Source organism: Delphinapterus leucas, chromosome 13, assembly GCF_059928025.1.
Source record: "Delphinapterus leucas isolate spDelLeu-1000000601 "Yukka" chromosome 13, BTC_Dleu_Yukka2, whole genome shotgun sequence".
NCBI classification, from domain to species: domain Eukaryota; kingdom Metazoa; phylum Chordata; class Mammalia; order Artiodactyla; family Monodontidae; genus Delphinapterus; species Delphinapterus leucas.
The window spans coordinates 10930954-10958627 of NC_143141.1; the positions used below are offsets into that span (position 1 = coordinate 10930954).

At 43.8% G+C, this 27674-nt stretch overlaps 1 protein-coding gene across 1 annotated transcript in view; it reads left to right on the top strand.

The window, feature by feature from the left end:
- The window catches only part of ACOXL (acyl-CoA oxidase like), a 372543-nt gene that overhangs the window by 23753 nt on the left and 321116 nt on the right, over nt 1-27674 (top strand). Inside the window, 3 exon segments of the mRNA XM_089922788.1 lie at nt 7440-7536; nt 20350-20404; nt 20407-20432. Of these exon segments, the coding sequence (XP_089778914.1) occupies nt 7440-7536; nt 20350-20404; nt 20407-20432 (178 nt within the window).

Consider the following 27674-nt stretch of genomic DNA (forward strand, 5'->3'; position numbering starts at 1 on the left):
AGATGCTTGGTATCTGTATGAGTAAGAAGCTTAGTTTAATGTGAAAGTAATGTGAAATTAATGTGAATTTGGGCCGCGCCGCGCAGCATGCGGGATCTTAGTTCCCCGACCAGGGATGAACCGGTGCCTTCTGCAGTGGAAACTCAGAGCCTTAACCACTGGACCGCCAGGGAATTCGCTCTGAATTTGGGATTTTAAAACAGATGAATAACAACCATTTAATCAAAACGTTAGTGGAATGGAAGTGTAAAGAGAGAGCTATCAATAGTTACTTACGTTTTAGAATCTTGTCTGTAAAACACACCAAATGGCATTTCCATAGGCTTTGCCGTCTGGTCTTTTTAGTTTGATGTTTCTCTTGATCCACATTTTTCTTTTTTGATTACAAAATTTGTAATTGATGAATACTACAGTTTATATTAAAAAAGAGGATCCATACCTCATATTATTCTATAGCTTATATCTCCTCACATGTGTGAGGATGTCCAAAGGATAAGTTTCTAGAAGTGGAATTGCTGGGTCAAAAGGTAGGTTCCTTTGTAATTTTGATAGATATTGTTTAATTGTTGCACGTGCAGACTGTACCAATTTGTACCCTCCGTCCCTCAGGCTAGTGTGTGAGAGCATCAGCTCCTCAAAACGTTGCCAACGTAGTGTGTTATCAGACTGTGTGGATTTTGTTCATGTAATAGGTGAAAATCAGTATTTCAGTGTAGTTTTAATTTGTGCTTCTCTTACTTCGTATGAGAGCAGAGATTTAAAAATATATTTGTATCACTTGTATTTCTTATTCTGTGGCCCATGTGTTCAAATCATTTGCCCCCTTTTGGTCTTTTTTTTTTTTTTTTCAACTGAGGTATAGTTGATTTACAATTTTATGTTAGTTTCAGGTGTCTAGCATAGTGATTCAGTATTTATATAGATCGTACTTCATTAAAAATTATTACAGAGTAATGGCTGTAATTTCCTGTGCTGTACAATATGTCCTCGTTGCATATCTCTTTTATGCACAGTAGTTTGTATCTCGTAATCCCATGCCCTTATCTTGCTCCTCCCCCACCCTCTCTCCACTGGTAACAACTAGTTTGTTTTCTATGTTTGTGAGTCTCCTTCTGTTTTGCTAGATACCTTAGTTTGTTTTATTTTTTAGATTCCGCAAATAAGTGGTAGCATACAGTATTTGTCTTTCTCTGTCTGATTTATTTCCCTAAGCATAATATTCTCAACCATGTTGCTGCAAATGGCAGAATTTCATCCTTTTTTATAGCTAATATTTCATTGTGTATATATACATACATATATATATATAATATATATACATACCACATCTTCTTTATCCATTCATCTGTTGATGGACACTTGGGTTGCTTCCATATCTTGGCTATTGTAAATAGTGCTGCTATGAACATTAGGATGCATGTATCTTTTCAATTAGTGTTTTTTCCAGATATATACCCAGGAGTGAAATTCCTGGATCATATAGTAGTTCTATTTTTAGTTTTTTTGAGGAACCTCCATAATGTTTTCCATAGTGGCTGCACCAATTTACATTCCCACCAACAGTGTACAAGGGTTCCCTTTTCTCCACATCCTTGCCAACATTTGTTATTTGTGGTCTTTTTGATAATAGCCATTCTGACATGTGTGAGGTGATATCTCATTGTTGTTTTGATTTGCATTTCTCTAATAATCAGCAATGTTGAGCATCTTTTCATGTGCCTGTTGGCCATCTGTATTTCTTCTTTGGAAAAATGTTTATTAAGGTCTTTCTTCTGCCCACTTTTAAATTGGGTCGTTTGTTTTTTTGATATTGAGTTGTATGAGTTGTTTATATATTTTGGATATTAACCCCTTGTTGGTCATATATTTGCAAATATTTTCTTCCATTCACTACATTGTCTTTTCGTTTTGTTGATGGTTTCCTTTGTTGTGCTTGCTGGTATGTTTTTAATGAATTATAGGAGCTCTGTAATTAGGGAGCTTCATCCCTTTGCAATGACATCAGTAACAAGTATTTTGTCCCTGTTTGTCATTTGTCTTTTGACTATTCTTAAGGTGTTTTTGTCATGCAGAAGTTTTTGTTATTATATAGTCACATTTATCAAATTTTTCTTTATGGCTTTTAAATATTATATCATATTAGAAAATATCTTTTGCATTGAGATCATGAAAGAATTCTTTATGTTTTATCTTAATACCTTGTGGTTTTGTTTTCCTCCATGTAAATCCTGATCAATTTGGAATTTATTCTAGTATATGGTGTGAGATAGGGATTCAACTTAACTTTTTCTTCCAGTTGGTTACCCAATTAGAACATCTCAATGTTTTGGATTTGATATCCCAGCTTTCTCTGAAATATATTAACTTTCCATATGTATTTAATTCCGTTTCTCGACATTCTATTTTATTCCATTGGTCTATCTGACTATTTTTGCGCCGGTTGAATTACTGAGGCCTTATCACACAGATCATAGCTCCTCATTTTTAGAGTTTTTCTGGTTGTTTTTGCTTGTTTCCTTTCATATGTGAACTTCAAAATCCCTTAATGGTGTTTTTATTTAGATCATATTGACTGCATAAATTAACTTAGGGAGAATTGATTTCTTTGTGGCCTTTCTTCCTATTAAAACAAATGGTCCATGTTTCTATTTGTTCAGGTTTTTGCTTGTGTACTTTAGGAGTGTTTTAAAGTTTTCTTCAGGTAAGTTATGTACATATAAAAAGTTTATTCTTAAGTATATTTTTCTTTTGTTTTATTACTTTTGCAACTGGGATCTTTTCTTTCATGTACTTTCTGATTGTTTATGTATCTATATGAAAGCCATTAACTTCTATTAATTGTGTATCCTGCCAACTCTTATTGTTTGTAGTAATTTTAGTTGTCTTGCGGGCTTCCAGGTATATAGGACTATTGTATCAGTTACCTATAATGCAAAACTTAGCAGTTCAAAACAATAATTGATCAATATTATGGACCATGAGTTTGTGGGTGGCTGGGGGGGTTCTTCTAGTCTTGTCTGGGCTCATTCATGAATCTGTAGTCAGCTGTAGGTTGAATAGGCAGCTCTTCTGATCTTGACTGGCTTCTTCCACATGTTTAGGGGTTGCCTGGAGGTAGGCTGGTCTGTGATGGCTTTGGCTGATACAGCTGAGCTCTTCGTACTTATCTCTTACTTTATACACCCCACCCCACCCCATAGGCTAGTCCAGGCATGTTCTTAGATTATCTCAAGCATATTCTCAGGGGGGATTTCAGAGGAGTAAGAGAGCAAGGAAATGCACAAATACTTTTTCGAGCCTTTGCGTCTCTCAAAGATACCAATATCTTAATGGCCAAAGCAAGTCACATGGCCAAGCTCAGACTCAAGGGTTGGGGAAGCAGACTCTGCCTCTTTATGAGAACTTCAGTGTCAAAGGACTGGGATCAAGGAGAGGTCAAGCAGAGGGGCCATCAATACAATCAACCTAACACATGCATCATCGGTAAATAGTGAGAGTTTTACCCATTTCTTTCCAATTTCGATTTCTCTAAATTTTGTTCTCTTGTCTAATTGCATTGGCTGACTCCCCCAGTACAATGTTTAACAAAAACCTCTATGGTGGTTGTTTTCAAAGAGCCAGCTTTCGGATTTACTAGTTATTCTTTTCTGTTTTCTAACTGATTACTTTTCTGCTTTTCTTTTAATAATTTATTTTTTCTCCTTTCCTTTCGTTTAATTTGTTATTTTCTTCTCCTGATTTCTGTAGTCAGCTGCTGTAGCAGTTGCTGTTGATACCCCACCCTGATCCCTTTACCCGGCCTCTACACTCATCTCCTAGCTGCTATCAACGTTGACTGGTATCAACTCACAGCAAAGCTCCTTGGAATTGTCCTTGCCCAATGGGAGCGACCTTCCCAGGAAATGCCTGAGGTTATGCTTTCTCCCTGGGAATGCCCACAGCTACTGACTGACAGAGTGGGACAACTCTGTGGTGCCACTTATACTCCAGAGCTCCCCACCCTGAGGCTAGATTTTAGCTGAGCCCACGTCTCTGCAAGCCCCCTGGCAGCCCATGCAATCTGAAAGCCTCCTGTCCCAACTGATGCTGGGAATCCTGCTGCACATCCACACTGCCAGTTCTGATGGTCTGCTTCCCTGCCCACACTCCCAAAGGCAGCCTATTGTTTGCCCAGCAACTTCAGACCCTTTTGCATCCTTCGGCTAAGGAGAACAGGCTTCTCTGGAGTACTTTTTGTCTGTGTCTGCTGGAGATTCTGGGTTGGAAGATTCTGTAGCATCTTGTCCAGCATATGTACATGGGAGGCAATAAAGAAACCCAGAGAATTTGCTGGCATGGCATTCCTCAAATTCTGAGTTCCCCCAGGTGGTCTGCCTTCTTTTTTGTACTTTTCAGAGTCATCCTATGCTTGTTTATTGTGCAGTGTCTAGGGTTTTTTAGTTGTAAGAGGGAGGATCTGGGAGGAATGGGGCTATTGCACCTTGGCAGGACTGGAAGTCCTCCATTATATAGTATTTCCACCAATACACATAAACAACCCAAAGAACATAAATAATAGTAAAATATAATAACATAATTAGGAAGGGATGAGCTTGAGTATTACTTTTATTTTTAAAATAGAATTTATTTCAGTGCATCTTTCTATATATTAATTTTTGATAATGGGTGTGTTTAAAAACTAGTTCACAAAAATTCTTTGACATTTAACAATTGTATCTCATGAGCTAATTTAAACTGGCTCTAACACACCACTGGTTTTATTTATTTATTTAATTTAATTTTATTTATTTTAAAGATTTAATTTATTTATTTTTGGCTGTGTTGGGTCTTTGTTGCTGCGTGCAGGCTTTCTCTAGTTGCGGTGAGTGGGGGCTACTCTTAGTTGCAGTGCATGGGCTTCTCACTGTGGTGGCTTCTCTTGTTGCGGAGCATGGGCTCTAGGCGTGTGGGCTTCAGTAGTTGTGGCACGCAGGCTCAGTAGTTGTGGCTCACAGGCTCTAGAGTGTAGGCTTAGTAATTGTGGCACACGGGCTTAGTTGCTCTGCGGCATGTGGGATCTTCCCGGACCAGGGATTGAACCTGTGTTCCCTGCATTGGCGGGTGGATTCTTATCCAATGTGCCACCAGGGAAGTCCCACACCACTGGTTTTATATAATATGTAGATAATATTTGGTCACAATTTTTATTTGCTACAGGATGACTTTTTTCCCCCTGATGAGCGTTTTTAGTTTTTTAATGGATTTGCTGCTCTTTGTAGGGTCATTGTTTCAATTCTATGCTAATTTCTGTTTATTACTTATAACTGAATGATGTGAGTGAAGCTGAATGACTTCTAGCCTGGATTTTCTAAGGGGTTTCAGGGTTGGGGAGCTGGGAAAAGCTTGGATAGTGATCCAGGGTGGGTCCTTTTCATCACATGGAAACTTTTTCCTTCCCCGCTGCCACTTAGATAGACCACTTCTCTCAAATGTGACCTGTGCATGTGATTCTTCATGTCACCCTGGCCCTAAACCTATAGCTCAGAGACCAGTGGGCCTCCTGCTATCTGCTAGCTCACTGCCATTCCTATCCCGCTTTCCAGATAAGAGCTATAGGTTTTACGTCTCGGCGTACACATCTTCCATTTAGGAAGTGAATTTTTACTAGCGTTTCCTGAGATTGGTCACCATTTGGCCCTTGTGCTGTGAGATCCCTTTCTGTGGTTCTTTTCAGTTCCTCCTGCCAAAGCCTGCTTGACTCAGATGCTTTGGGCAGGCCTTACTTGTATGTTCAGATGTGGAGATTTTTCCAGTCTCCCATTTTATTGAAATTGGCATTTTAATTTTCTGTTCTCCTTAGGGAAAATACTGACTTCATGCAGTAATGTTTCTACTGAAATCCCCACCAGTGGTTCTGACTCAGAAAAACAAAAAAGTAAGAATGGGCCTGTCCTGTCTCAAGATTTTTTTGTTAGGGAGTTTCTGTGACCATTTGGCTTTTTTTTTTTTTTTGGTGGGGGGGTTATCTTTTACTTTCCCGAATGCACAGTGGGTCCTCTTGGATTTTTCAGTTACCTGCAGACTGGATGGAAGAGAGAAAGTCAAGATGGTTCTTGTTTGGTCTGGGGCAATTGACCAGCAGGTATTTAGGGAAAATGTTTAAATGTGAGATGCTCTGCTGGCCCTCAGGGGCTACACAGGAGTTTAAGATGTGGACTCTGAATGCATGCAGTTTGTATTCTGGGTGGAAATAAACTTGACATGAGGACAGTATGTGTAGTAAGCATGTCTGCGGGGGCATCCATGGGGACACTGCCTCCACAACCTGGTCGTGAAACTTGAGGACCCAAATACGTTTAAGTTCAACCACCATTGAATGGGGCCTCACGTGGGCCAGGCCTTGTAGGGGTGCTGGGGCTGTAAAAATGGGTCTGACGCAGTGCCTGCCCTTGAGAAGGAGGAGATGGGGTAACTAAGAGCGTGAATGGCAGTTACTACTATCGAACACTTACCATCTATATGCACGCCCTAGTCCAAGCATTTGAAATGACACTCCTCTGAGTTATGCGTGACTCTCATTCCCACCTTACAGATGGGAGGATGGAGCCACGGCAGCCCACTTGATGTTGGTCACGCAGTTAGTGACAGTCAGCATCCAAACCTGAGTGCGGTTCCCCCAAACTCTGGCTGTGCTTTGTGTTTAAACACTTCAGGCGGCAGCATGGATCCTCCCCTCCTATGTCAGTCGAGGTTCGTTGAGAAACAGACACCGAGATGGGACTAGATGTGCAAGCGACTTACTGGGGGAACATCTAGAAGGGTCACAGGGAGGGAGCTGCAGGAGGTGGGGGAACCTTTGGGATGTGTGCAAGCAGGGCTGACACCATGAAATGAGGGAGAAGAAAGGGCCTGGCACCGGCACGAGACAGTCTGAGTGGGCTGCTGGGGTCCCTGGGAAAAAGTCTCCTGGTGGGCAGGAATGGCCGGAGTCTAGAACCTTGCCATGCTCATCACCAGCCGGGAGCAGCCTGAGGGCAGAGCAGCCTGGGGCCAGCGCCAAGATTAATAACAAGGAATGGCAGCTGCAGGTTGCTGGGAAATGCTGCTCCCACTGTGGGTTCTCTTGAAGGAAATTCTAGGTGACACTCCTGGGGCCACCACACAGGTCTCTCCCATCTGCCCCATCTTACCATCCCAGACACTTGGGTAGAGGAGGACATGTTAGAGTCTTGTTTTAAGGTCATTGTCAGGGAACCCTTCTTTCTTTCCTTCCATTTTGACCGCCCCCCACAGTCTGTGTCACACACGTGGTGGCCTCCTTTGACACATAGCATGGAACAAGAGCTATAGAGAGACCCAACAAAGATGTCTGTTCTGTCAGATCCCTGGGTCCAAAGGCTCCACTCATGGTCACCATCAGTCCAACGTCTTAACATCCATTTTGTATCCATTTGTCACAGGTATGATTTGAGTCTGGATGAAATGAGAGCTTTGACATTTCAGAGAGTGATGTTTACCATGGGTCTGCCTCTGATAAAATGTACAATTCAGGATCAGGTAAGTTTCATTGTTATTTTGGTGTCGTGTGTGTGTGAGTGAAGGAGAGAGAGAGAGACAGAGAAAGAAAAATATTTTGTTTTGTTTTATTTGCTTTTGTGACTTGTGGAAGGAAGCACATTAATTTTGCCCTGGGGGAAACAGACAATGTGGTCGGTATGGGGGAGTGGCTCCTTCACCCTCCTTTTCTGTCCCCTCCCTGTGTTAACCTAATTGATTCACTTTTCCCGAGCCCACAGGCCAGGTAGTAGGGGAATGAGCAGAGGTAATGAAATATTTGTTCACAAAACAAATATAATTTGGGGTGTAAAACTCAAATATCTGAGAAACGTAGTGAACTAATTTTATGGACTTTTTAAGCATTTTAGACTTGTCCAAAATGGATGAGTCTTGTTTGCCTAAAAATTGCCACTCTCAATGCAGTTAAATTATTTTAGTCAATTTAGCCTCATTAAAAGAAAGAAGGAAAGAAAGAATATGGGATGAGAGGATTCCTTTGTGATGCTAGCATTAGAAACTCTATATTTTAGGCAAATTTAAGTCAATTCATGCAGCTTCGTAGCTTCCTTAAACCTAACACTTTACACAGGAAAAAAATACCCCATGGTGAGATCCCTGGGGGAGGGCCCTGAACTGGGGACGAGCTTCAGCAGATGCTGAGGAGCTGAACGTATTCTGCTGTGAGCCTGGCCCCCGTCCTGCCCAGCGTGGTCTGCGGAGGGAGAGGCTGAGGAGTGAGGGGGTGGAGGTCTTTCCCATTCAGGAGACCACAGGGGCTCGTTTCTCTGTGGAGTGTGGATCAGAGCTGGTGGGGGCCTGAGTCCGTGTTTGAGACCAGATCACCACCCACCCACCCGCTTCGGTTGGCTGTCTGTCCTGAGGAGGCAGGGACAGAACTCAGCATCTTCTCCTGAGGAAGAAATTACAGGCAGAGCTTTGGCACCTCACCTCCTGGTGAGGTCCAGCAACCCCTCCAAGGTGACAAGGGCACAGCGTCACCTCGGAGAGCATGTGCAAGGAAATACCCCCAGAACAGGGTGAAGCATGCTGGCAAAGTCTGGAAAATCTTTTCATACCAAGTAGAACATGCTGGCAAAGTGGATGTTCAAGCTAGTAAATTGCCTCTCAATGAAACATACATTTAGAGGTGAATGCAACCATCCAAACAACTAACCAGCCAACCAACCAACCAACCAACCAACCAAACAGCCAAACAGCCAACCAACCAACCAACCAACTAACCAACCAGCCAGCCAACCAACCAACCAACCAAACAACCAACCAACCAACCAACCAACCAAACAGCCAAACAGCCAACCAACCAACCAACCAACCAACCAACCAAACAGCCAAACAGCCAACCAACCAACCAACCAACCAACCAACCAGCTAGCCAACCAAACAACCAACCAACAAACCAACCAACCAAACAGCCAAACAGCCAACCAACCAACCAACCAATCAACCAACCAAACAGCCAAACAGCCAACCAACCAACCAACCAGCCAGCCAACCAACCAACCAACCAAACAGCCAAACAGCCAACCAACCAACCAACCAACCAAACAAACAAACAAACAAACAGCCAAACAGCCAACCAACCAACCAACCAACCAACCAACCAACCAAACAGCCAAACAGCCAACCAACCAAACAGCCAAATAGCCAAACAGCCAACCAACCAAACAGGAGGGAGCCAGTGGGACTCAGGCTATTCCTGGCCAACTGTAGTGAGGAGTGGGGACAATGGATAAAGGATAATGACGTTCCCCACTCCATCCTTGACTGCTTACCCCCCAACCCTGTCCCCAGCCATCTTCTCTCTCATCCAACCAACCAACCAACCAAACAAACAAACAAATGAACAACCAAACAAACAACAGAACATAAAAACCCCAATCCCTCTTTGCTTTCAGCCACTTTCTCCATCAGAATCTGGCCTCCAAATGTGTCTGGTGTGGGGCTGGCAGGAAGGTGAGATTCCGACATGGGGGCCAGTCTCCTGCCCCCTTAATCAGCCCAACATGTCTAAGGCTTAAGTTAGTGTCAAAAATCAAGACCCGGATGTGAGGGTTGATCCTGTAATGAGGTTTATCAGTTGCAGCCTGAGCCCCCCACGTCTGAAGGATTAGCCTGCATACTCTTGCTACTGATGAAGTGTGTTAAGCCCTGGATCCAATTATCTCCCTGTTTTCACGGCTCCTTCCGTGGTCGTCAGCAGCCTGGACAGCTCTGTCCTGCATGATGAGGTGTGATTCCTCTGGGAGGCACAGGATTGGCCCTGGACGATCCCTCCAGCTCATTTCTGTTAGTTATTTCAGCCTGTCTGGCGCTTCTCTCTGTGTGAATTTGCAAAAGCCAATGAACCTGAAGGAAATTAAACCAGTCAGTCATCGGTCACTGGGGCTGCAGGCTTATCTCATGGGGCGGGTGTCATAAGACAGCAGAACATCTGCATGTGAAGGCTCTCAAATTCCCCCCTGTGAACAGCTGGAGGAGCTGTCCACATCCAGTAATTCTAGAAGTGTTGCATGATTCATCCCACCTCTTCATGAAAATATTGAGTCATGGACTGCCAGTTCAGAGAGCATTCCAGGTCCTTCCATCTTTCCCTGGCCCTCGTGTGTTGCTCTTAACTTTTGGGGATGATTGGATAAGCTCCCAGGCAGAGTGCAGCGTGTAACATGTGACGATCATGTCCTTGAGGACAAACGAGGAGCGAGCCTCATTCATCCCAGGGCTCGGTGGACAGCCCACAGGCTGAGAAAAAGCCATTAAAATGTTTCCACTCTGTCTTCTCCCTTCTGTCAACTGCAGTAGATTTGAGGTGTTTCAGTAATTTAAAAAGGAAAACAGTATCTCAGCCTGACTACAGAGTGCGCGTGCGCACACACACACACACACACACACACACACACACTGTGAAAAATCTCATTGCACCTTTTCAACTCCTCCTGCACCTGTTTCCAGTGACATCACATTTGTGCCCCTCGGCCAACTGTCTCTCTCTCTGAGGATTCAGGACTGGGTCCTGCATTGGGGGAGGTCTCTGACTTCTGGAATTTCCAGATGAGGAGATGGAGGACCCAGTTGGGACATCTGCTTTGTGGCAGTGCTCGGACTGGACCCCAGCCCCTCCCTTGGGTGCCTGGTCCTGTCTGTGTGGCACCCTCCTCAGAGACACCCTGGAAGCCAACAGAGGCTGGCAGCCTGCACAAAAAATCACCATAACCAGCGACAGCTCACACTTACTAAATATATATTTCGTGTCAGTCACAGCTCTAAGAACTTTAAATGGATGATCTCATTTAATATTCCTGACATCCCTAGTGGTATTCCTATTTTACAGATGAGCAAACTGAAGCTGAGTAATTGGTCAGAGGTCATACAACTAGTAAGCTGTATATATAACTAGTGGAGCATTGATTCAAAGCCAGGTGGATTGCTCCCTGAGCCCACTCAAATCTGGTGGGTCTCACCCCAGGGTGCACATTAGAACCGCCTGTGGAGCTTTCCAAACTCTTGCCATCCAGGCTTTTGGTCAGGCTCATCGGATCAGCATTTAAACCTTGCAGGTGATGCAGTGTGCATCCTGGCTTGAGTACTGACGCACTGTCCTTCTTTCCTGGTACCCTGTACTGTTTCTCCTGAATTGTTTCTAATTCTTCTGAATTGTTCCCGTTCAGCATTTCGTCCCTCCCAATCATGGTGCAGGGCTGACTTAGGGATGCTCCATCCCAACATTTCCTTTTCTCAGGAGGGAGCCAGTGGGACTCAGGCTATTCCTGGCCAACTGTAGTGAGGACTGGGGACAATGGATAATGGATAATGACGTTCCCCACTCCATCCGTGACTGCTTACCCCCCAACCCTGTCCCCAGTGATCTTCTCTCTCATCCTGAGCTCCTCTCGTCCTCACCCCCATGATCCACGTGGGCCGTGGGCACGGTAGTATCATTACCGAAGCCAGTGGTTCTCGAAGTAGGATCTGAGGACCCGTGGGTGTACCCAAGATCCTTTCTGTTACTATCTGAAAAGTAGATGTCCAACTACCTGCGTGCACGACACCAGGTTTTCATCATCAACTTCGACCAAAACAACATATGGCTACAGACTGAGTGCAGAAGCAGACATGAGAGGCCAGCTGGCTTTTATTAAGCCAGATGCTAAAACACTTTGTAAAAAGGCAAAACAATGCGATTCCTCTCATTGATTTAGTTTTTGGCTTGAAAATTGTGGCTATTTTTCATAAGAATTATGTCATTTACATTAACATGTAATAGGTTTATTATTGTTATTTTTAAATGAATAAACATTTAAAAAATTCTCAGCTTTAATTACTAGTACAGTAACTTGATAGATACAACCTGCATAAACTAAAGCTCTTTGGAATCCAAGATAATTTTTTTTTGCCATTTAAAAAAAATTAATTAATTTAGTTTTTGGCTGCGTTGGGTTTTCATTGCTGCGTGTGGGCTTTCTCTAGTTGCGGCGAGCTGGGGCTACTCTTCTTTGCGGTGCACGGGCTTCTCATTGTGGTGGCTTCTCTTGTTGCAGAGCACGGGCTCTAGGTGTGTGGGCTTCAGTAGTTGTGCCTCATGGGCTCTAGAGCACAGGCTCAGAAGTTGTGGCGCATGGGCTTAGTTGCTCTGCAGCACGTGGAATCTTCCCGGACCAGGGCTCGAACCCGTGTCTCCTGCATTTGCAGGCAGATTCTTAACCACTGTGCCACCAAGTAAGTCCGGAATCCGAGATAATTAAAAAAATTTTTTTAAATAAATAAATTAATTAATTTTTGGCCACATTGGGTCTTTGTTGCTGTGCGCTGGCTTTCTCTAGTTGTGGCAAGCAGGGGCAACTCCTCGTTGCGGTGTGTGGGCTTCTCACTGCGGTGGCTTCTCCTGTTGTGGAGCACGGGCTCTAGGCACGCAGACTTCTGTAGTTGTGGCTCACGGGCTCTAGAGCACAGGCTCAGTAGTTGTGGCGCTTGGGCTTAGTTGCTCCATGGCATGTGGGATCTTCCTGGACCAGGGATCGAACCCATGTCCCCTGCATTGGCAGGTGGATTCTTAACTACTGTGCCACCAGGGAAGTACCCGAGATAATTTTTAAGAGTATAAAGGGGTCTAAAGCTTGAGAACTGCTGGTCTAAATCATCCACTGTTTTCTCAAACCACCCATCTCAGATCAGCTTGGAGGGGGATTGGCAGCTTTATATTTATATTATATTTATTATTATCGCTCCTCGGCCTTTTGGCTCAGATCAAGTGTATATTATATTTATTATACTGCAATTATTAAATTTCCATCAGAATTTAAGATAGTGTCAGTTTGGGATGGTTTGGGTTTTTGTATTTAGAGAAATACCGGGGTGGGGGGTGGTGATCAGATCTGGAATGGAAAAAGATTTGAAAGTCAGCTCCCCTTAGAAGGCAACAGGGCATGGGGAACGTTGTTGCTTTCCTCATGAACCCCTGAGAAAAGGAGCAGCCTTTCCCAGGAAGCAGTTACACTGAAGCCATTGGCATGTTGCAGAAAAGGAGCTGAGCAGGGGTTTCACCAAGAGACTGAAGTCCCATCCCAGGACTGGTTCCTGACCTATTTTGAGCTCTTGGCTCCAACACCCTGGCCTTGGCTCTGCCCTTGGTCCTCTGGCTTCTGTTTGTATTGGGACCCAGGCTTTTCCTAGTGGGCTGGACAGGCTGCCCCTGGCTCTGCCTTGTGTGCTGCTGCCTTTGGCAGGAGGCCCTGTCCCAGCTCTGGTTCCACGACTTGGACCCTGGCCACTTGGCCAGCGCTCTGGTCGGGTCAGCCCTGGCCCCGTGGGATGCCGTGGAGGATCTGAGCAGAGATGACAGGATAGAGGGAGGGCCTGTTTATAGAAGTTCCTCTGTGTAGATTGGCACCTGAACTGAGTTGTCATCCATGACAGCCACAGGGATTACTTGAAAGGGCGTGCCAGGGAGTGAGCTGGGACCTGCCTGGGGACTCCGGTGCAGCTGGAAGCCTGGTGCTATTTATTTACTGCACTGGAAACCATTCTGCATAATGGAAACTTCTCAGTTTAAGGCATAATTATTCTTCTTGCATTGAAATATTATGTTAAAAATAACAATAATGATTACTTGTTATCATTTGCTAGGTCCCTACTATGTGCCAGGCTAGGTGATTCATTCATTTTACAATTTTTTATTGAACACCTACTATGAGGTAGTTCAAGAGGCAGTGAACAAAGCAGGTAAAGTAATACCTGCTTTATGGAGCTTACATTTTAGAGACGAGGCAGGCTACAAACTAATAAAGTACATTTATGTCAGATGGTTGTCTATGCTGGGGATAAAAATCAAGCATAGTAAATTGGGAAAGAAGAAGTAAACCTATCTGTGTTCACAGACGACATGATCTTATATGTAGAAAACCCTAAAGATTCCACCAAAAAAACTGTTAGAACTGATACACAAATTCAGTAAAGTTGCAAGGTACATAATCCATCACTCTTTTCAATTAAAATCAATGTAAAATAATGCATTTTTCGTCAACAGCAAAGTAAGCTCATGCATCAGGCTGGTGATGTCAATACGATGCATTCATCATTACGTGTTGTCAGTATTGATAAATTATGTGATTGCACTAATAATCAGAAACATTTTCGAGGCAGCTAGGAATTTGGGATGAAGCATGCTGCCAGACAAGAGGCATTAAGTTTAAGGCAAGAATTTGGAAAATCCAAAACTGTCAAAATACTGCAGTAATGTTGTGACAGATGAAAAATGTCTTTGGACAGAGCCGTGGGAATGTCACCTTTCATCCTTCCTCTCTTGGGCTTTCCTGGAGTAGTCAAGGCCCCTGGGGAGGGCAGAAGTACAATGGCCACAGACAGCCTTTGTCACAGAATCCTCCCAGCACTCTGCTCAGGGATCCCACTCTGTGGTCCCAGGAGAGAATCAGCAGAGGATAAGGAACAGCAGCGAGTAAGAAGAGTCAGACGTGGGGGCCACAGTGAGAAGTTTGGATTTTTTGCCAAGGTAAATGGAGTCATTGGAGGGTTTTCTCAAGGGTGGGTGGGGAAGAAGAAGAAGGCAAGCACAATGTAATGCTTATTTTAAAAGTGTTATAGTTCCTTGATCAAAATTTATAAGTTGATTCAAAAACCATACATGGAAATGCAAAAGGCCTAGAATCATTAAAGCAATTCTAAAAAAGGGTGAATTTGGAGGACTCTCCCTATTTGATTTCAAGACATTAAAAAGCTACTCAAAAGAGTATGTGGTATTGGCATTAGGGTGGACACATAGATTAATGGGACAGAATGAAGAGTCCTGAAATAAATCCACACCCATATGTTCACTTGATTTTTGGACAGTGTTGCCAAGGCAATTCAATGGGAAAATGAAAGTCTTTTCAATAAATGGCGTTGGAACTACTGATAAAACTATAGAAAAAAATTTAACCTTGATCCTGACCTCACACTACACACACAAAAAAGGTGTATTATACACCTGAACACAAATTCCACAATTACAACGTTTGTACAAGAACAAAGGAGAAGGCAGAGGTTTCTTAGAGAGGACCTCAAAATATTGAAAGTGTAAAAGAAAAAGAACTGAAAAGGTAATCTTTATCAAAATTAAAAACCATTGTTCATCAAAAGACATCATGAAAAGAATAAAAAGACAATCTACAGGACTTCCCTGGTGGTTCAGTGGTTAAGAATCCACCTGCCAATGCAGGGGACACGGGTTCGAGCCCTGGTCCGGGAAGATCCCACATGCTGCAGGATAACTAAGCCCACGCGCGACAACTACTGAACCTGCGCTCTAGAGCCCATGAGCCACAACTACTGAGCCCGTATGCCACAACTACTGAACCCACGTGCCACAACTACTGAAGCCCGCACACCTTGAGCCCCTGCCCCACAACAAGAGAAGCCACCGGAATGAGAAGCCCACGCACCGCAACGAAGAGTAGCCCCTGCTTGCCGCAACTAGAGAAAGCCTACGCGCAGCAACGAAGACCCAGTGCAGCCCCCCCAAAAAAAGGCAATCTACAAACTAGGAAAGAATATCTGCAATGCATATATCTGAAAAAAAAGTTATGTCCAGATACAAAGTATTTGTACTCGGAACATATAAAGAATTCCTAGAGCTCAATGGTAAAAAGACACACAAACCCAGTTAAAAAATGGGCAAAATCCTTGAAAGAGTCAGACGTAGGGGCCACAGTGAGAAGTTTGGATTTTTTGGGCTTTATAAAAGAGTCCAGGGCTTCCCTGGTGACGCAGTGGTTGAGAGTCCGCCTGCCGATGCAGGGGACACGGGTTCGTGCCCCGGTCCGGGAAGATCCCACATGCCGCGGAGCGGCTGGGCCCGTGAGCCATGGCCACTTAGCCTGCACGTCCGGAGCCTGTGCTCCGCAACGGGAGAGGCCACAACAGTGAGAGGCCCGCGTACTGCAAAAAAAAAAGAGACCCCAATTCTGGCCACTTCTAACATCTCGCACCATCATCTTGCACCTGGACTATTGTAACAACCTCCCAGCTGGCCTCCTGTTCCACTCTGCCCCAAACATCAGGCATGGTGATCTAATATTTATTATTAAGGTAAAATTTATATACAGTGAAATGCACAAAGCATAAATGCATGAGTTCTGGTCCATTATCTACCTATGTAACCATCACACCAATTAAGATCATGGAACGTTCCCGTGCCCCCCAGAAAGTGCCCTCTTGCTCCTTTTCAGAGTCCCTGCCCCCCACAGGCAACCCCTCTTCTCTTTGCGTCAATATTCACTAGCTTTGCTTGTTCGTGAACTTACATAAATGGAATCGTATGGTATGTACTCTTTCACGTCTGTCTTCTTCCAGGCAGATAAGGCATTCGTGTGGTTTTCTGTATCCGTAGCTCATTCTTTTGTATGGCTGAGTGGTTTGCCATCTGTGAGTACTCCACAATTGGTCCATTCTCTGACTGCGGGACATCTGGGTTGTTTCCACCTTGGGGTTATTATGAATCAAGTTGATAAAGCATTCATGCACAAGTCTTTTGGTGGATATGTGTTTCCATTTCTCTTTTGTAAACCCCCAGGAATGCAACTGCTGGTTGAAGGGTAGGTTTATGTTTAATATTGTAAGGAAGTGTCAAACACTTTTGCAAAATGACTGCACCATTTTCCATTCTGACCAACGATATATGAGAATTCTGGTTGCTCCACATCCTCAACAATATTGTCAGACTTTCCCATCTTTAGCTATTCTCGAGGGATTGTAATATCACCTCATTATGGTTTAAATGTGCATTTCTCCGATGACTTAAGATGCTGAGCACATTTTTATATGCTTATTGGCCATTTGGACTCTTTTTTTTTTTTTTTTTGCGGTACGCGGGCCTCTCACTGTTGTAGCCTCTCTCGTTGCGGAGCACAGGCTCCGGACTCGCAGGCTCAGTGGCTACAATTATACATCCTGGAGCCTCCTGTAGCTCCAGGATGGCTACATTTGGGATTGGTTCTTTAGCAAGTGTGACTGCAATTTATCCTCGCAGGCTACAATTATAAATTGTTCGTGACAGTTCTTTTCCTTCCCGAGTCTCTGCACAGGACCACGATCTTTGCTATTAGATCCAATGGGCAATGCTGTAGGAGTTTGCCATTAATGCTGTGATGTTGATTTAAGCATTCATTTGGGCTGGTCCATCTCAAGACATCGAGCAAAAGTTCCAGAACTAAGATGAGGCTTGATTTGATGGATTTCCTTACTAGCATGTATTTTTAAATATCTTTTCCACACGTAAATTCTCTCTTCAGTTCTTCTTTCATTTCCGATCCACTAACTGTTCTTAAAAAATGTCTAATATTGACAAGGTTCCCCTCACATTCAATTGGCAGCATACTGAACCGCCCATGCTGATAATGATCAATCAGTAATTAATGCATTTTTCAGCACACATTTTTGCAGTATCTCTACTGTATCAATAGCTGACTTCATTTAGATTTAATACATTCAAGCCAAACTCAATTCCCATATCAGACTGTTAGTTTATAGTAATTTTTAATGATAATGATTCCATAAATGTATGGAGAATATACTCAAACTTGTATTTTATCCTAAATTATACCCCATGCTATTTACATTTTTGCTTAATAAATTCAGTCTCAAACAGAAGGAAGGTAGTTTTCCCTAAAATAAACCCCATTTCTTTGTAGAGCACTTGATGTATCAGACCTTCATGATGTAATATTCTGTTACAAATCAAATTTTACAAAATGTATATTTTTGGTTTTATAAGCCCAGAGAGTCTCTAAAAGACAAATCTTCTTCCTCAGCTAAAATCAACTTGATTCACCACTGCTTGGGTATCTATACTCTGAGCTGTCTTCCCTCTTGATATTAAAGGCGCTTGCTGTCCCCTTCATAACCCATCAGTGGGCCCCATTAGGAGCCCTACCAAGAGGACCGGGCAAAAACAGGTTCCTGATCTTAGTTTTCTAACAAACAGCCCCCAAACTGGCATATTTGCTTCTTCTTCAATTTCCCTATTTTAGTTACATCGTCTCAGTCTTACTGAATACATGTCTTTTTTTTACAATGAGCCTTAAATTATTTTAGAAAGAGAAGGAATCAGAGTAAAATATACAAATAGAATAAATAAATTTTCAAGGCTTCAAGGATTCAGTCATCTGGGGCCTGCTCTAACCAAGATTGTTGCTTACTGGGCTATCCAGTCCTGACCCTCCCTCCAAAAGAGATCCCAGGGCTTCCTACAATTTATAATTGTAGCCTGCAATTTATTTCAACCTGGTGAGTAAAAATGACCACAGTTGGATACCATCAAAGACAAAGTCATTCTCCTGCCTCCACAGTGTAAATGGAGAGAATGAAATATGAAGAAAACCAAGACTGGTTGGAGATTCTGAGGGATTTACTTAGTCCTGATGGTTAAGGTTTGGCTCCAGCAGAGCAAGTGGTTTAAGGGGAGGAGGGGGTTGTTGGAATGAGGCGGGCTGGGGTGACTGTCAGCAAGGTTACCTGGGCACTGGGACGTGTTGGTGTCAGGTGCTCTCTTGCGACAAGGCTGGTGGTACAAAAGAGGGGTGGGCTGGCAATAAAGATTGGACCACCCAGGGTCCCGGGGCTCCCTCCAGCTTAACAATGAAGGGCATTGAGGGCTGGGGACAAGAGGTCCACGTGAAGAATACGAAGATCTGGTTTCTGGCCCTTTTTCTACCACTTACTAGGTGACCCTGGTTGGACAAGTCTTTTGACCTCCCTGAGCCTAGACTTTTCCATCTGTGACACGGGGTCAGCACTTCCTGCCCTGCTCAGCTCCTCCTGGAGGACTGTTGTGGGGATCTGCAGGACAGAGGACCCAGGGGCCCTCCAAAAAAGCCCGCGAATATGCACTACAGTTGTTTTTTATTATTTGCTGGGAACGAACCCTCCCGTGTGAGCGGATACTGGAGCCAGGCAGTGGTACGTGCTCCAGCCTTGGAGGAGTATTTTAGGAAATAATCAATACAAGATGCACTGGGTTTGAGCCACGATAAGAGTCATAAATGTTGACAGTCTGCTGCTTGATAAAATTAATAATGCTTGAGAGAAACATTGTAAAAAACTATGGGAGGGAAAGCAGAGTGTGTCTGGGGAGAGAGTCTAAGCCAGTATGGAAACTGTCCTCCAAGGAAGGTCGGCCCCTCCTCCTGCTGGTGGGGAGGTTTACACACACATATGCACACGTACACACAGGCATACACGCACCACACACATATGCACTTGTGCACATGGGCAACAAGCACCAGCTTTGTTGGCTGCATCTCAGAAGAGACTGGTGAGTGAGAAAGGCTAGCATTAATTCCAACAACAGATAATTGGAATTACCTTTGGAAGAAATGCCACCTGCCTCTGAAATTCTGAAATGAAACAGCGACAGTGTTCTTGCCCTGTCCCACTTCTCGCTGGTGGAGAAGAGCGTGCTTGTGTAGCTTTGGGATTCGAGGCTGCTGTGCACAGCAAGGGAGAAGAGGGTAACAAAGGGGGACCGGACCTCATGGTTTTTAATCAAAGCCCTGAGATGCTCTGTGGTTAGAAAGTAAAGGGAAGAATACTGCTTTTCCTGTGTCCAGAATGTTCCCAAATCTTCCAAATCCTCTGTCTGGGAAGATTGTCCAAGACGTCAAGATTGTCACCTGGACTTGTGCCAGCTGCTTGCTGTTGGTGGGAGCGTCGGTGCAGAGATGCTGCAGGTCTGAGTTGCTGTGTAGAACCGTGGTAGTGGTGAGGGGGCCCAGGGACAAACTTGGTTAAGTCCACGTGAGGCCAAAGGGGAGTCTGCCGGGGGCTGGCCTCCAGGCACATGCAGTCGACTTCCTATCGTGTGAGAGTCTTTACTTCGTCTGTGGTCAGAGACCAGACGACCCCATTAAAAAAGGATGCTCACTACCATATATAAAAGAGATAAACAACAAGGTCCTACTGTACAGCACAGGGAACTTATTCAATATCTTGTAATAAACTATAATGGAAAAGAATCTGAAAAGAAAAAAATATATATATGTAAAACTGAATAACTTTGCTGTACACCTGAAACTAACACAATATTGTAAATCAACCAGACTTCAATAAAAGTTTTTTAAAAAGGGATGAAAACACTGGCTACTGTTCAGTAGAGTGGTGGAATTATTCTTAATTTAAAAATTGCTTTTGCTGTGTTGAATTTTTTATTCTAAAAGTAACATCTGTTTATTATTTAAAAAAATGTTAATTTAAACGGTCAGAAAAAACTGTAAGGAAATCTTGACATTGGGTCTGTCATGTTTTCAGGCAGAGAAAACAAAGAATTTTGTCCGTCGGAGCCTGGTCATAGGAGAAGTCCTCTCATAGCAGACATGGCCCCAGGAGTAAAGGTGAGAGACACTGGGCAGCCTGCCCTTCATGAACTGATGGGGTTTTTTTGTTTTGTTTTGGTTTTTTGCGGTACGCGGGCCTCTCACTATTGTGGCCTCTCCCGTTGCGGAGCACAGGCTCCGGACGCACAGGCTCAGCGGCCACGGCTCACGGGCCCAGCCGCTCCGCGGCATGTGGGATCTTCCTGGACCGGGGCACGAACCCGCGTCCCCTGCATCGGCAGGCGGACTCTCAACCACTGCGCCACCAGGGAAGCCCAGTCGTGCCCATTTTCAACTGCATACAGCCCCTACCCTATCCCTGTCCTTCGGCAACCACTAGTCTATTCTCCATCTGCATGGTTTTGCCATTTCTAGAATGGTATATAAATGGAAGTTCATTAATTTTTGACTACAGAAAGATATTCCTTTGGGTGAATGTGCCACAGCACTTGGAATTCTTAGACTTCTCCATTTTTGCTGATCAAATGGGTATAAAATGGCATCGCACTGTGGGCTTGCTTTGCATGTACCAGCTCACCAGGGATGGTAAACAGAATAGCTTGAAAGGTGTGACTGCCGTGGCCCCTTCCTGTGCCCTGAGCCTCCCAGCAGGCATGCGGCCCTGCATGTGCCCTCTTCTCCCTCCCTGGACACCACTGCATCACCAAATCAGTCCCCACCTGTAAATATCCAGTCCTGATGTCCCCAAAGGGGAGAAATTATAATTAGAAAATGATGAATGAATGATCAGACAAGAAAGCAGGTCAATCATTGATGAGTCCAAGATGGAAACTTTCTGTTCTGCAATGTAGACATTTAAAAATGGGTAGGAATTAAAAATGAAGAAATCTGTGAGCACCAGCTGGGGTGAGGGCGCCCACCATTAGGTCCTTTGGGGAAAACTGGCTTCCCTATGAATTCATCCAGACAGGGTCTCTTCTCTCTGGGATGGGTTGGCTGTGGCTTCCAGAGAGAAGAAAGTCAGCTGAGATGCAGCAAATAGATCCTCCTCTCAGAAATCCTAGAGGGTCCTGGTTCAGACTCATGATCCTCCGTTGGTCTTTTACCATATGCCCACACCTGCCTTCTCTTTAGCAAGTCTCCGGTGGGCCATGACCATGGGGAAGTCTTCATAGGGTGTTGCAGCTCTCTGGGTGGGGAGCCCTCTCCTCTGCACCTCCAGGGTCTTGCACTGAGCCTGGTGCACAGAGTTGCATAGGGAATGTTTGAGCAAATGAGGGAGGGGCAGCTTGTAGTTTCAAGCAGGACTTAAGAAACATTTCAACCCATTGCAATATGTGGACCTTATTTAGATCCTGGTTCAAACAACAGACTGTAAAGAAAAACTAGACGTCAGTTGGGGAAATTTGAAATTGGATATTTGGCAGTATTAAAGAATTATTATTATATTTGAGGTGGAATAATGGTTGTAGGGTCATGCTTTTAAAAAGAGTCTTTAGGGCTTCCCTGGTGGTGCAGTGGTTAAGAATCCACCTGCCAATGCAAGGGACACGGGTTCAAGCCCTGGTCCAGGAAGATCCCACATGCCGCAGAGCAACTAAGCCCGTGAGTCACAACTACTGAGCCTGGGTGCCACAACTACTGAAGCCTGCGTGCCTAGAGCCCGTGCTTTGCAACAAGAGAAGCCACTGCAATGAGAAGCCCGCGCACCGCAACGAAGAGTAGCCCCCGCTCTCTGCAACCAGAGGAAGCCCGCGCACAGCAACAAAGACCCAATGCAGCAAAAAATAAATAAATAAAACAATTTTTTTTAAAAAAGAGTCTTTATTTTTTACAGATGCATAGGAAATACTACTTATGGATGAAATGACAGGATGTCTGGGATAAACTTCGAGATCATCTGGGGTATAGAATGGGAGAGTGAATTGGGGGAAAGATTAATAAAATGGATCATGAGCTGGGCATCACTGAGTTTATGATACTCTTCTATTTTGTTTGAAATTTTCCACAATAAGAAGCTTTTTAAGAAAGTTTTACTCCTGAGTATCCTAGAAGGAAATTTGAATAGATTTAAAGGACTGGATCTTTAAAAATGCTTCTCTGATCACATCAATCTCAGCTGAAAACCCCTTCCTGTTAGCTTTAGAGAAACCCTCCAACCCTTGACATGTCTCACAGGTTCTCGTGGGGTATGGCCCTACACTCATGTCTCCAGACACCTTCTGTGCCACGTAGTCCTACCCGGGAGATCTGCTGTCTTGGCCTTCTTTCAGTCCCTTGTTTCCATATTTGGACCTCTCATGCTATCATCCTAGAACCATCTTTTCCCCTCCTTCACCTGCCTGACACCTGCTCATTCTTCAAGTCCCAGTTCAAGTGTCCTTCCTTCAGGTAAACCTCCCTCAAGACTGCAGTTTAAATCCCACGTACATGTTGTCATCTGTCTTTGTGCCTTGCAGTATTCTGTCATGGCATTTACCCATTTTTTTTTTATGATCATGTTTTTTTTTGGAGGGGTTTAAGATTAATTTTTATTGGAGTATAGTTGCTTTACAATGTTGTGTTAGCTTCTATTGCACAGCAAAATGCAAGGATTCTGCAGTATATGCAAATCAAGCAATGTGATACACATGATACACAATTAACAAATTGAAGAATAAAAACCATATGATCATTTCAATAGAGGCAGAAAAAGCTTTCAGCAAAATTCAACACCCATTTATGATAAAAACTCTCCAGAAAGTGGGCATAGAGGGAACCTACCTCAACATAATAAAGGCCATACATATATGACAAACCCACAGCAAACATTATTCTCAATGGTGAAAAACTGAAAGCATTTGCTCTAAGATCAGGAACAAGACAAGGGTGTCCACTCTCGCTGCTATTATTTAACATAGTTTTGGAAGTCGTAGGCACGGCAGTCAGAGAAGAAAAAGAAATAAAAGGAATCCGAATTGGAAAAGAAGAAGTAAAACTGTCACTGTCTGCAGATGACATGATACTATACGTAGAGAATCCTAAAGATGCCACCATAAAGCTATTAGAGCTAATTAATGAATTTAGTAAAGTTGCAGGGTACAAAATTAATAAACAGAAATCTCTTGCACTCCTATACACTACCAATGAAAGATCAGAAACAGAAATTAAGGAAATCCCATTTACCATTGCAAAAAAAAGAATAAAATATCTAGGAATAAACCTACCTAAGGAGGCAAAAGACCTGTATGCAGAAAACTATAAGACACTGATGAAAGAAATCAGAGACGACACAAACAGATGGAGAGATGTACCATGTTCTTGTATTGGAAGAATCAATATTGTGAAAACAACTATACTACCCAAAGCAATCTACATATTCAGTGCAATCCCTATCAAATTACCAATGGCATTTTTCACAGAACTAGAACAAAAAATTTTACAATTTGTATGGAAACACAAAATGACCCCAAATAGCCAAAGCAATCTTGAGAAAGAAAAATGGAGCTGGAGGAATCAGCCTCCCTGACTTCAGACTATACTACAAAGCTACAGTGTTCAAGACAGTATGGTACTGGCACAAAAACAGAAATATAGATCAATGGAACAGGATAGAAAGCCCAGAGATAAACCCACGCACCTGTAGTCACCTAATCTGTGACAAAAGGAGCCCAGAATATACAATGGAGCAAAGACAGCCTCTTCAATAAGTGGTGCTGGGAAAACTGGACAAGTACATGTAAAAGAATGAAATTAGAACACTCCCTAACACCATACACAAAAATAAACTCAGAATGGATTAAAGACCTAAATGTAAGGCCAGACACTATAAAATTCTTAGAGGAAAACATAGGCAGCACACTCTCTGATGTAAATCGCAGCAAGATCTTTTTTTAAAAAATTAATTTATTTTTGGCTGCGTTGGGTCCTCATTGCTGTGCGTGGGCTTTCTTTAGTTGCAGCAAGTGGGGGCTACTCTTTGTTGTGGTGTGCGGGCTTCTCATTGCAGTGGCTTTTCTTGTTGTGGAGCACGGGCTCTAGGCACGTGGACTTCAGTAGTTGTGGAATGCAGGCTCAGTAGTTGTGGTGCGCCAGCTCTAGAGTGCATGCTCAGTAGTTGTGGTGCACGGGCTTAGTTGCTCCGTGGCATGTGGGATCTTCCCTGACCAGGGCTTGAACCTGTGTCCCTTGCATTGGCAGGCGGATTCTTAACCACTGCACCACCAGGGAAGCCTGCAAGATCTTTTTTGACCCACCTCCTAATGAAAATAAAAACAAAAATAAACAAATGGGACCTAATGAAACTTAAAAGCTTTTGCACAGGAAAGGAAATCATAAACAAGATGAAAAGACAACCCTCAGAATGGGAGAAAATATTTACAAACGAAGGAACTGACAATAGATTAATCTCTAAAATATACAAGCAGCTTATGCAGCTCAATATCAAAAAAAAAAAACCCAATCAAAAAATGGTCAGAAGACCTAAATAGACATTTCTGCAAAGAAGACTTACAGATGGCCAACAAACGCATGAAAAGATGCTCAACATCACTAATTATTAGAGAAATGCAAATCAAAACTACAATGAGGTATCACCTCACATGGGTCAGAATGGCCATCATCAAAAATCTACAAACAATAAATGCTGGAGAGGGTGTGGAGAAAAGGGAACCTTCTTACACTGTGGGTGGGAATGTAAATTGATACAGCTGCTATGGAAAATAGTGTGGAGGTTCCTTAAAAAACTATAAGTAGAGATACCATATGATACAACAATCCCACTACTGGGCATATACCCAGAGAAAACTGTAATTCAAAAAGACACATGCACCCCAATATTCATAGCAGCACTATTTACAATAGCTAGGACATGGAAGCAGCCTAATGTCCATCAACAGAGGAATGGATGAAGAAGATATGGTACATATATACAGTGTACCCATTTTGGATTGATGTATTTATTCACAGGTCTGTTGTTTGTCTCTTAGCACCACTAGAGGGCAAACTCCTTGAAGACTGTCTCTGTCTACAGTCTTGGTATGTAGGAGGTGTCAGTACATGAATATTAAATGAATGCATAAAATCAAAACTGTATGGCAGTTACTGAAAAGGTTAAATTTAGAATTACCATATGATCCAGGAGTCCCACTCCTAGGTATATACCCCAAAGAATTAAAACAGAGACTCAAATAGATACCTGTATACCAACGTTCGTGGCAGCATTATTCACAGTAGCTGATAGGCGGAAAGAAACAAGTGTCCGTCGACAAATGAATGGATAAACAAAATATTGTATATACAAGTGTCTGTCAACAAATGGGTGGATAAACAAAATATTGGAGGTACCATGGAATATTATTCAGCCATAAAAAGGCATGAAGTTCTGGTACATGTTACAACATGAGTCTTGAAAACATGATGCTAAGTGAAATAAACCAGACCCATAAGGACAAATACTGTATGATTCCACCTATGTGAAATTTTGAGAACAGGCAAATATATAGAGATAGAAAGTAAGTTACAGGTTCCCAGAGGCTGGGGGAAGAGGAGAATTGGGGCAGCTGTTGGTTAATGGGCACAGTTTGTTGGGAGGTGATGAAAAAGTTTTATAAGTAGTGGTGATGTTTGCACAACACTGTTAATGTCGTTCATACCGCTGAACTGTACGTGTAACAATGGCTAAAACGGCAAACTTTATGTTATAGGTATTGTGTCACAATAAAAGAATCTTGGAACATTTAACAAAAATGATGATTCACCCCTTTTGCTTTCCCACACATCATTCATTGCAGGGGAATTTTTTTCTTGTGCTTGGACACCCTAGACAGTTAGCGGAACGTGTAGGTTGTGCCTCTGGTCCAGCTCAGGAGGCCGTGGCTGCCTTTCCTGTTGGTGCTGGAGGGAGACTTCCAGGGAGGGGACGCAGTGCCTCAGGAGCAGGTTGGTGAGCCCTGGGTTGGTCACGACTTCCCCGGATCTCGGTGCCAGCCCAAGGCCCCTGCTGGCCTTCCTGGTCACCTGAGCTAGCCATCAACCTGAGCATCAATTCGTCAGCGTCATCTTCACCCCGCAGGCCGGAGTGCCTTCTCTCACCCGCCGGGTCCATGTCATCCAGAGGCTCCAGGCATCCCTAAGTGCTTTGGACAAACACAGTTGAACTCATGCAGCCAAGTGCTGGCTGAGCCAGGGGCTGCTTGGAGAGTGACTCACAGTGAGGGGGTGGGAAAAGGACAGAGGTGCCAGGGAGACTTTCTCTCCTGAGAGCTTTGAATCCCCACTCTAGCTTGGGAGCCGGCCCAAGGTCTCCCGCCAAGCAGGCTGATGCAATCTGGACAGACTCTACAGCCCAAAGAAACATGACCTGCTTCCTTTTCTTCTTCCCCATGACGGCTAGCTTTTTGCCTTATATGAATCGTCTCATTCTGTCTTAGTTTGCTTGGGCTGCCATGACAAAGTGCTAGAGATCTGCTGGTTTAAACAACAGAAATGAGTTTTCTCACAGTTCTGGAGGCTGGGAAGTCCAAGATCTAGCTGTCAGCTGGTTCAGTTCCTGGTGAGGGCCCTCTTTCTGGCTTGTAGTCTGACCACCACCCACCGGCTCACCGTGGCGGCCACTTGCTGGGCACCTTTGGTCTGCCTGCCGGGCTGGGCTCCATGCCCCTTACAGGAGGCACCTGCTCAAAGTGTACATTGGGCCAAGGAGTCGTCTGCTTAGAGCCCTCCAGGGGCTCCCCCATTTGGTCAGATTCCCTGCTCTTCGGAGCATGTGGCTTTGGCAACACACTGGTTAGCACGTGGGGGAAGAGGCCCACGTTTGGACAGACTGTGGGAGTCAGGGTCCCGCAGGCACTCCCTCGGTTAACTCCTGTAGTTTTCCACAAACCTGTGGGTTTCACTCACCCAGCCCGGTGCTTCTACTAATAGCATTTAGTGAATGGAGTCTTTCAAAAGGTGGCTGAAACACTCATTGTTTTCCCCTTTCCAAAGAGAAGGAAAAAAATGTAAAACCTAGGAAAACTATACTGTAAAGAACGTTTTAGCCACCAGCCAAAGAGATTTAAGGCTGGAAAATTCAACCTGTTTTAGTTTTAGAAAAATATTTTTCTTTAACTTGATTTCCAAGAGGGTTTAGGGCAAAAAAAATTTACCATCTGGATGGATTCCATTTTCCTGGGTTGGAATTAGTTATGCAATTTGCAGGGTCGACAGTGATTCTGAAGAGCAGGGCTCTGAGAAATCAGGGCGTTAAGCATCTTCCGAGGATACTTGACGATTCTCCAAATGAAAAGCGCCTCCTATGTGAGATGTGATTAGTGAAAT